General features: G+C 36.5%; 1 protein-coding gene across 1 annotated transcript; it reads right to left on the minus strand.

Annotated features, from left to right (window-relative positions):
* Positions 1–3822: 3822 nt before the first annotated feature.
* LOC117292860 lies at positions 3823–11858 on the minus strand. Its single transcript, XM_033775029.1, has 5 exons — positions 11853–11858; positions 11350–11425; positions 9322–9335; positions 8123–8195; positions 3823–4309 (listed from the first exon to the last, which is right to left on the minus strand). Exons 1-5 carry the CDS (start codon positions 11856–11858, stop codon positions 3990–3992), a joined length of 489 nt encoding a protein of 162 aa, XP_033630920.1. The 3' UTR covers positions 3823–3989.
* Positions 11859–11901: the final 43 nt, after the last annotated feature.

Genomic DNA, 11901 nt, shown 5'->3' on the forward strand with positions numbered 1-11901 from the left:
TAAATGTGTAAGTTATTAATATTATTTGTAAATCTGTGAACTTCTATTTTTTTTCTGTTCCGAAAGTGTATAATGATAATTGCTTTAACTATCCTTACACGAACATTTTAGTAAACCTAAATATTATAAAATTATTTAAAATATCTGAAAAGGGTACATAATGTTTTGAAAAATGACATTTGAGGTTGTAAAATGGTTCATAATATTACCTGGACTCCGTCGCGTTGCATGCAAGGAGGATCGAGTCCAACCTGGCTACACTAGTAGCACTAGCAGTAGCAGAGTGTCGAATGTGGCCCCCACATTCAACTCAAAATAATCATGTCAAAATCCTACAAATCAAAGCCACCATTATCACAATCAAAATTGTAACTCACCATCACGTTTTTGTGGTGTAGTTGTGTCTTTGGAAATACGTAAAAGCTTCATTTTGTTGGGAAATAAAGCACAGATCAGGTCGAGTTGACGCCGTCCATTTTGACTTTAAAACTCGTGTTTGCGCGTGAGTCGCGCGTGATTATCCAAAGGCTTCCGAAACAGTCGTTTTCATTGGTCAATCTTCATCAATAGGTCATAAACAGTTTCGTTTGTTTTGAGGTTTTTTGAAAGTTACATTAGGCCTACCCCAATCAAAATTGCTAAAGTAAAAATTGATGGATTTTTTTTACAATATGCCACAATAAAATTGTTAGGCAATTATGAAGGTGTTAATGTGCGGCACAAGCATCACGTGATGCAACTCAAGTTCAAACTAATTTGCATAAAACTTTCTTGGACGTCCAACCTCAGCATGCAGCAGAAGGTACAGCAGCACACTATGATCAAATAGGAAAATCTAGATATTGATCATTAATTGTAAATGCCTCTGAATAGGGCCTAGAGGATTTTCTAAGAAGTAACAGCTACCGCATGAGTGACTAATCAAATTCTTTTGTTCAAAATTTTTAACTTGCATGACCCGATTTTTGCCGAAAGGGATTTATTTTTACTCACAACAAACATATGAACAGGTAAACTTTTAGTTACCTGCTCATGTTTGTTTTGTTGTAATTAGACCTTGTAGAAAGACTCTGCTAGGGTCGAAACGTCAGGGCCCAATTTCAAAAAGCCTCAAAGCTCAAATATTTGCTAAGCATGACATTTCTTCCTTGATAAAAACAAGATTACCAACCAAATTTAAATTTGTTGCGTATTGCATTCAGCTGTTGTTTGCTTATCCTGAAAATCACGCAGAAATTTGGTTGGTAATTCTGATTTTATTAAGGAAGAAATTTCATGCTAAGCAAACTTTTGTGCTTACATGCTTTATGAAATCTGGCCCAGTCCATAAACTTGTTTTTTCGGTGTCCTTTTTGTTGGTAAGCATGGTTGACAAAAGCTAATTCTATTTCTCATCTGATCATTGGGAATGCCTTCTGCAATGGGTCTATACCTTTCCAAAGTAAACAAAGTATAGTTTTACAGAAAGAAAGGTCAGTTAAAATACCCTGGTCAATAAAGTTTATAGCTAGTCACTGGTCCGTGACTAATGCCTGAAGTAGACACATGTCTTCAGAAACAATAGTTTTTTATTTTCATTCATCCATTTTTTTTATTAAAAAAACAACTGGCAGCACAAAGCTGAATTCTGTGGCAAATACACAGATAAAATACAAAATTAGTACACACTGCAGTACGGGGGTAGGGCCAACATTTTAACAAAAATGACAATATATATAAATACAAAAGTTATAAATCTTTGGCAGGGCATTATAAAAATGCACAGGGTGTTGAAGGAACCCATCAGGGGAGCCATATGTCTCCAGATCTTTAGAGCAAGGAGTGCTCTTCAAACTATGCTTGGTGTTGAAAATAAATAAGAAACTACTTTTGAAAAGATAACAAGGTAATTCTCTAAAAGATGTCTTATTTGCAATAAGATAAAGAAAACTCATTTTGCCTTTTACCCATAGACGCCAATGTTGGTATGACACTGCAATAGAATTGCAAAGGTCTCGGGTTTGATTCCAACCTGAGTAATATGTATGTGATTTTTGTTCACAACTCGGATGAGTATACAGTGCTAACACACATCAGACTGCCTCTAGGTACCGGGCAATCTCAATGGTCTATTGGTATGACACTCCTCTAGAACTGCAAAGGTTGTGGGTTCAAATCCCACCCCAGTAATATGCCTGTGTTTTTTTTACAGAGCTCGGTGCTAACACACATCAGAGTATATGGGTAAACAAAAATGAAAGGTAATTTTCAGTTCTTGAAAGAAGTGATGGTTCTGAGAAGAGAACCTGAGATATCTTGACATTTCAAAGACAGTTCTTTTGAGTATCGTTTGAAGGTTTGCATGGTGTGGAGAAATAAGAAGAAACTATAAGTAAATAGTAAACTTGCGGGTACAACCATGAGTAAATCTGTTCGGGAGAGTGTTGGCTCTGAAAAGAGCCGGTTGGGTCTCGACGCTTCACATTCTCCTGAAGACGAGCAGAGTATACTGTTTGAAATGTCGAGATCCAACCGTCTCTTTTCAGAGCCAACACTCACCCTAAGAGATTTACACATGGTTGTAACCGCAAGTTTACTATTTACTTATAGTTTTTTCTTACAGTTCTTTTGGTCTTCAGCTCTGTATCTTGTCAATGCCACCAGCTCTTTCCTGATACAATTAACAAAACTGAAATAAACAACTACAAAGTATTTTTGAATTAAAACTTAATCATTGATGACAGATCTCTACCAATACTTCCAAGTGAACCTTTTTATTGATTACAGGACCTTATTCTTTAAAATCTCAATCTGAATTACTTCAAGTAAACAGATATACAATATTGCTTAGTATTTAAGATAAATTTTACGGTAAAATATGTACTGCATAATGCATATCATTCACTAAAAAGAACTAAATATATGAAACAGTAAAAAACAGTTTTAGGGTTGCTACATAATCAATTTTTATGATTGATTGGGTTGCTACATAATCAATTTTTATGATTGATCAGCTCAAATGTTAATTTTTTGAGGTGATCTGCATTTTCATTAATTTTCTTTTATTTGATCAGTATTTCACTTGATGTATCCCAAGATATGCATAAGATAACGAACCTGTGAAAATGTTGCCTCAATTGGTCATCAAATTTGCAAGTGAATAATGAAAGAAAGACACCCTTGTTCCATTTCTTTGTTTGCTTTCAGATTCATAAAAAAAGGCTTCAGTTGAAGTCTATAATTATTTGAGTGGGAAATTACCTTTCTCAAAAACTTACTTCAGAGGGAGATGTTTCTCACAATGTTTTATCCTATCAACAGCTCTCCATTGCTCTTTACCAAGAAGGTTATTATGTAAAAATTATTTTGAGTAATTTCTAATAGTGTCCAGTGCCTTTAATACTGAACTTCATTTGTCTTTTAAAAAGAGGAATTTGTTTAGTGTATTGCCAAAGACACAAGTGCCAGAGGGCCATCTTTTCAACAGTGCCACATTTTCCTGATCCCATCATCAAAATCGAGGGAACTATGTGTTTGTTAATGTCCGTTCGCTTTTACTCCCTGACAACACGATACAAGACAATCCCATTAAAAGCATGATGTTAAAGGCACTGGACACAATCAGTAATTGTCAAAGACCAGTATTTTCATTTGGTGTATCCAAACTAACATTTTGCATCACATAACAATTCTGTGAAATATTTACTCAATTGGTCCCTGTGTGCTTTCAGAAGCATAATAAATGGCTTCAGCTGAAGTCTTTTATTGTTTGAGTAAGACATTACCTCATTTTCAAAAACTTTGTTACTTCAGAGGAAGCTGTTTCTCAAAAGGTTTTGTACTATCAACAGCTCTCCATTGCTCGTTACCAAGTAAGTTTTAATGTAACACATATTAAGATTATTATTATTAATAATTTAGAGGGTTTTGCTCCCAGCCCTGTCTGTGAAGTTTCATACCTGTTACCAAGCAGTCTGATTTATTGGAGTTTGACAATTCCCCATGCATGTCTATTCCAACAGAAAGGCATACATGTCTTTATCAATAGTTTTTGTCCCACAGAAATTCATATGTAATAATCCAACATTAGCCTTTGGACATTCCTTCTTGCTCCATTTGTCTAGCATGTAGAAAACCTGAGCCCATTGGTCGTTTTTGTGTTCTTCTTTCAGTTTGTAAATATCTCCTCGAGACATACCCAGATTTATAGCCAGCTCATTCCATGGTCCAAGATTGTGAGCAAGTGTGGAAAGTTGCTCTGTTGTCACAAAAGCTGTTTCATGTCTTGGTGTTTGTTGTACAATCTCAGCTGGAATGGCTGAACAGGTGTCTGAAGAAAAACAAATATGAAAGATTAAGAACTCTTAAGATATTTTTCCTTTTTGACTTGTGTCACAGCAAGAGTACATTTGCATAATGTCTGTGTTATCCCATGTCTCAGTTATTGTAAAACATGCAAACCACCTGAAGAATTCCTGCAAAAGTCTACAGCAAAAAAAATCAAACCCTCCTAATTCAATATTAAACCAGACCAGCCTACAGTAGGATATGGTCAGCTGAATGCAAATTCTTTGAACAGTCAACCCTCGTACTGTTATACCATTCAATACTAAATCATACCACCCTGCAGTATGACATCATGTGCTGAATGCAAACACAGCAAACAGTCAACCCTCCTACTGTCCTACCATTCAATATTAAACCATACCAGCCTGCAGAATGCTATCATGTGCTGAAAGCATGAAACATAAAAAGTCAACCCTCCTACTGTCCTACCATTCAATATTAAATCATACCACCCTGAAGTTTGATATAATATGCTGAATGCATACTCAGTAGACAGTAAACCCTCATACTGTCCTACCATTTTATATTAAACCATACCAGCTTGCAGTATGATATCATGAGCTGAATGCATACACAGCAAACAGTCAACCCTCCTACTGTCCTACCATTCTATATTAAACCATACCAGCTTCCAGTACGATATCATGTGCTGAAGCATGAAAAGTAAACAGTCAACCCTCATACTGTCCTACGATTCAATATGAAATCATACCACCCTGCAGTATGATATCATGTGCTGAATGCATACTCAGTGTAAACAGTCAACCCTCCTACTGTCTTTCCATTCAATATTAAACCATACCAGCTTGCAGTATGATATCATATGCTGAATGCATACACAGTAAACAGTCAACCCTCATACTGTCCTACCATTCAATATTAAACCATACCAGCTTGCAGTTTGATATCATGAGCTGAATGCACACTCAGCAAACAGTCAACCCTCCTACTGTCCTTCCATTCAATATTAAACCATACCAGCTGGCAGTATGCTATCATGTGCTGAATGCATACTCAATATACAGTCAACCCTCCTACTATCCTACCATTCAATATAAACCTTACCAGCTCGCAGTATGCTAGCTATCGTGTGCTGAAAGCATGAAAAGTAAACCAGTCAACCCTTCTTCTACCTACCATTCAATATTAAATCATACCAGCTTGCAGTATGATATCATGTGCTGAATGCATACTCAGTAAACAGTCAACCCTCCTACTGTCCTTCCATTCAAAATTAAACCATACCACCCTGCAGTATGACATCATGTGCTGAATGCATACTCAGTAAACAGTCAACCCTCCTACTGTGCTACCAATCAATATTAAACCATACCACCCTGCAGTATGACATCATGTGCTGAATGCATACACAGCAAATAGTCAACCCTCATACTGTCCTACCATTCAATATTTAACCATACCAGCTTGCAGTATGATATCATGAGCTGAATGCATACTCAATAAACAGTCAACCCTCCTACTGTCCTACCATTCAATATTAAACCATACCAGCCTGCAGTATGATATCATGAGCTGAATGCATACTCAATAAACAGTCAACCCTCCCACTGTCCTTCCATTCAATATTTAACCATACCAGCTTGCAGTATGACATCACGTGCTGAATGCATACACAGCAAATAGTCAACCCTCATACTGTCCTACCATTCAATATTTAACCTGCCAGCTTGCAGTATGATATCATGAGCTGAATGCATACTCAATAAACAGTCAACCCTCCTACTGTCCTACCATTCAATATTAAACCATACCAGCCTGCAGTATGATATCATGAGCTGAATGCATACTCAAAAAACAGTCAACCCTCCTACTGTCCTACCATTCAATATTTAACCATATCAGCTTGCAGTTTGATATCATGAGCTGAATGCATACTCAATAAACAGTCAACCCTCCTACTGTCCTACCATTCAATATTAAACCATACCACCCTGCAGTATGATATCATGAGCTGAATGCATACTCAGTAAACAGTCTACCCTCCTACTGTCCTACCATTCAATATTAAACCATACCACCCTGCAGTATGACATCATGTGCTGAATGGATACACAGCAAACAGTCAACCCTCCTACTGTGCTACCATTCAATATTTAACCATTCAATATTTAACCATACCACCCTGCAGTATGACATCATGTGCTGAATGCATACACAGTAAACAGTCAACCCTCATACTGTCCTACCATTCAATATTTAACCATACCAGCTTGCAGTATGATATCATGAGCTGAATACATACTCAATAAACAGTCAACCCTCATATTGTCCTACCATTCAATATTTAACCATACCAGCTTGCAGTATGATATCATGAGCTGAATGCATACTCAATAAACAGTCAACCCTCATACTGTCCTTCCGTTCAATATTTAACCATACCACCCTGCAGTATGACATCATGTGCTGAATGCATACACAGTAAACAGTCAACCTCCTACTGTCCTACAATTCAATATTTAACCATACCAGCTTGCAGTATGATATCATGAGCTGAATACATACTCAATAAACAGTCAACCCTCATACTGTCCTACAATTCAATATTTAACCATACCAGCTTGCAGTATGATATCATGAGCTGAATGCATACTCAATAAACAGTCAACCCTCCTACTGTCCTACCATTCAATATTTAACCATACCAGCTTGCAGTATGATATCATGAGCTGAACACATACTCAATAAACAGTCAACCCTCATACTGTCCTACCATTCAATATTTAACCATACCACCCTGCAGTATGACATCATGTGCTGAATGCATACACAGTAAACAGTCATCCCTCATACTGTCCTACCATTCAATATTTAACCATACCAGCTTGCAGTATGATATCATGAGCTGAATACATACTCAATAAACAGTCAACCCTCATATTGTCCTACCATTCAATATTTAACCATACCAGCTTGCAGTATGATATCATGAGCTGAATGCATACTCAATAAACAGTCAACCCTCCTACTGTCCTACCATTCAATATTTAACCATACCAGCTTGCAGTTTGATATCATGAGCTGAATGCATACTCAGTAAACAGTCAACCCTCCTACTGTCCTACCATTCAATATTAAACCATACCACCCTGCAGTATGACATCATGTGCTGAATGGATACACAGCACACAGTCAACCCTCCTACTGTGCTACCATTCAATATTAAACCATACCACCCTGCAGTATGACATCATGTGCTGAATGCATACACAGTAAACAGTCAACCCTCCTGATGTCCTACCATTCAATATTTACCCATACCAGCTTGCAGTATGATATCATGAGCTGAACCGTACTCAATAAACAGTCAACCCTCCTACTGTCCTACCATTCAATATTTAACCATACCAGCTTGCAGTATGATATCATGAGCTGAATGCATACTCAATAAACAGTCAACCCTCAAACTGTCCTACCATTCAATAATAAATCATCCCAGCTTGCAGTATGACATCATGTGCTGAATGCAAACACAGCAAACAGTCAACCCTCCAACTGTCCTTCCATTCAATATTAAACCATACCAGCTTGCAGTATGCTATCATGTGCTGAAAGCATGAAAAGTAAACAGTCAATACTCCTACTGTCCTACAATTCAATGTTAAACAAGACCAGCCGACAGTATGATATAATCATTGGAATGTATATTCTTTGAATAGTCAACCCTCCTACTGTCCTACCCTTCAACATTGTCTGCGCCACATCGTAAGGGACTGATGAAATAATGATGAGCGGAAATCTGAAATCCAGGTTTTAGGTTTGAGCAACAACTTACCAATTATCTTGAAGAGCTTATTTTGATCTCGTGATGGGTCTTGCACTTGATATGAGGAGTGGGTGATCTTTGCCTGGTTGATCAGAAACAAAAATAGAAACAAACTAAATGTTATTTTAAAGAAAATGATGAAAATTATGTGATTTTTATTAAGAAAAAAAAATGTTTGCAGGTTTTCTCAGGCTTGCAAGCTACAGTAATTAAATTTACTGCATGGTGTGAAGAATAACTATAAATACTAAATAGTAGACTTGCAGATACAACATTATAAGAGATGTTTAATTTGCATCGGGATAAAGAATTATTGGTTGTTTTACCCATACACCTATGTGTGTTAGCACTGTATACTCATTACTTTCCCAAGTCCTGTGAAAAAATATCACAGGCACTATACATATCCCACCCAAGTTACATGCCTGTGATATGTTTTCACAAGACTCAGAAAAGTACTGTGTGTACAGTGCTAACACACATCGATTAATAGGTAAAAAAAAAAAATTAAGATACAGCAATGTATGACATCTCTTTTGAGGGACTGTTTGCTCTGAAAAGAGCTGGCGTGGTCTCAACGCTTCAAACAGTATACTCTGCTCATCTTCAGTCTCTTCCAGATACTATAGGGACCACTAGAAATGAACCAAAGAAATTGCCAAAGTGCATTTTCTAATGGACACCTGTAAAAGAATTATGAAGAAAAGCACCTGAAAGAGCACCTCACTGTGTGCCAGTACATATTGTTGTTTCTTTATTTTGATTACTCCAATATCTGTCAATACACGAATAATACATTTGTTTCCATCAGTTTCTTCATGACAGAAAACCACCAAAAGAGCCCATTTTGTTATAAGTCCTTGGTTTGCAACTACTAGACAAACTGGGACTTCTCTTTATTTTGCCAATATTTGTTTTAAGGGGTGGATTTCACAAAGAGTTAAGACTAGTCTTATCTCGAGTTAGGACGAGTTACTCATCCTAACTTAGGACTTGCCATATGTTTGATATATCTCCTATGACTAGTCCTAAATTAGGACTACTAACTCTTTGTGAAATCAACCACAAAAGGAAACTTTACCTTCAGTACACCTAACAAAACAAAATTGGGAACTATTAATAATTTTCCAAATACTTTTAAAGCAAAATATGAGATTGTGATTACCTAAGGGAAGAACCATTTCCTTAAATGGTTAGGGTTGGATTACCTGTTTCTGTCTTGCTCATTGATCCAACACAACACTAGCAAAGTTGAAATACTCAGGGACTTCTAGCTTGACTTGCTTCCTCCAAAGTTCGTAATCATGTAAGCCAGTAGCTGACAATGCAGACAGGGGCAGTCTTATTGGTTGCTGTTCGGACGGCTCCATTAAATGGCCCTTCATCCATGTTCCCAGTTACTTTGCTTTGGCACTTGATGTAATCTCTTTTACTATTGATGTTGTAGAGTTGTCTGGACTTGGCTACTTGTGACTGAGGAGCAACTCTGCATGTCTGGTGAAGTAGCCGACGATATCTCAATACTGTTGCCATTTTTGAAAGATGTCTTTCATGCGAGAAGCCAGTGTCACGGATTCCTTATAACCTGAAAAATATAAGAGAGAAATAAATTTTAAACTATTGTAATTCTGAGGTACTTTAACAAGATCACTTAATATCAAAGAACTTCAATATAAAAGGCATTGACAATCATTGGTATATTTTAAATAAATTTGGGTTGAATAGAGGAACATTGAGCAGAGCAGGAATTGAACCTGTTATGTAGCCTCCAGATTAATGTACTGGCTCTCTACCAAATGAGCTTTCTAGCCCTATGTTGGCGGTCTCCCTACTTTGTTAAAATCTTTGTTCAGGGTGCCAACTAGAAGTGGTGCCAATTAGAAGCCATGCAAATTTGGACTTCCATGTAGCCAGGGATCACATCCAAGTTTACGATCACGATACAACTGGTTAGCAACAGCCATAGGATCACCTTAAGTGGTAGCGCATTTTCAAGTCAAATATAAGTAATAAACCGGCTATTTGTCAATTTTAATAAATTAGGCTTTTACTAGAGGGAGACTTCAAAAATGTACTTTTATCTTTCTTCTTTTTTAATAATTGTCACTATGCTGAAGTTCCAGATTGACTAATATTACCTGATTTTGATTGATCACAAATTACCAGGCATACTTAACATAATATTCACTGGTGGATTTTGATGTACACATAACTAATTCTATCTAACAACCCTACCCTGTCATTATTCCATTACTCCATTACCCAAGCATGATATTGTGTCCAAACAAAACACAAGATGCAAATTTTATTTAAAGCAATTTATCATACCCAAAATCTTAAAGCATCCAATATTTTTTTACCCAACAAAAAGAAAACACGAAACCCCCACATCAGCTTGGGTATGGATGTTAAACTACATGTGTCTTGAATTTCAATACATCTTCATAATGTTAAATTTTTTTTTAGAGTTCACCCCACCGGAATTCGATTCTAACATCTGCAAATACAGTACCAGCATAATTGTGACAGACTTTGTCTTTGTCTATATATGGAAAACTGTGCATTAAATTTTCAGGTAGTGGATTGAGCTGGCAGCAAATTTGTGTCTGCAGTTTGTATAATAATATCAATAACAATACTAATAGTTGCTTGTTATATATAGTGCGCACAAAACTGTATATCAAGTTTTTAGGTTCAGGTAAATTTGTCTGTAAACACCCAACCACAATATCTCCAAAATGGTTTGTTGTTACAGTCCTGTATGCTTTGTTTTTGAAAGGGCAAGGGCGCCATTATAAAGGGCACCTAATGAGGATATTGTAATTTTCTACTGGAGCATTTCAAGGGCCTCAAGGCAATGGCCAGGGGGCATGGAGGTAATCACATTTGTTGCCTCCGTGAAGAATCAGGTCTGTTGTTAGCTGTTTCTTGCTCTATGGTTTAACGAATCCTCAACGAGACGATTTGGACATACAAAGTTGGCAACTAAATTCGCAGAATATTTATTGTGAAAAATACTAAAAGACAGAAACTGAACATGAACATGTATCACTGTGTCTATGTACAAATAAAAATAAATTAAATCAAATAAATTAATCTAAAATCACACAGCCATGCAGTAATGGGTACCACCATCTTTGACTCCGTCTTATAAGGTCCAGCGCTACCAAATAAAATGAAATAAGAACTAATATTACAGACCATAATGATATATCTAGGTACATATCATTTGTAGCTCGTAGGAGCAATTATTTGTTCAAAAACAGCAACAAGGACAGTTTCTGTAACGCAAGAAACTCCAGAACTGTAAAACTTATTTAATAGATGTTAAATTTGCTTTGAGGATAAAGAATGTTCATTTTAGTTTTACCCATATGTAAAATTATTGATATTTCACTTCTAAAACTTAGGAAAACTTGTGTTTTTTTTTTGCACTGTTACTTTGAGACCTGCATGAAGGCAGTGCAATTATGTATTGACAATATTTGATGCATGTGTCTTTATGGGGCTAGCAAAAACTTCAAAACCCTCTGTCACTGAGCACTCTATGAAATTCAAGAGCATTCTGCCTTTTTCATTTGAAAGTTGTCTTTTGAAAGTTTGATACAATTAAAGGTTTTTTATACCTGATTCAGCGCGTAAGTCTAGCACTTCTGAAGTAATTTTACAATTTTTTTAGCGTTGTATTTACTTGTTAAAAAGTAAATGTTCATGCATAGAAAAAGGTCAGGTGCATTACCTGCATGTCCACGAATTCAACATTTATCCAGGGTCTATTTATAATTTTA

Source organism: Asterias rubens, chromosome 7 (assembly GCF_902459465.1).
Source record: "Asterias rubens chromosome 7, eAstRub1.3, whole genome shotgun sequence".
NCBI lineage: Eukaryota > Metazoa > Echinodermata > Asteroidea > Forcipulatida > Asteriidae > Asterias > Asterias rubens.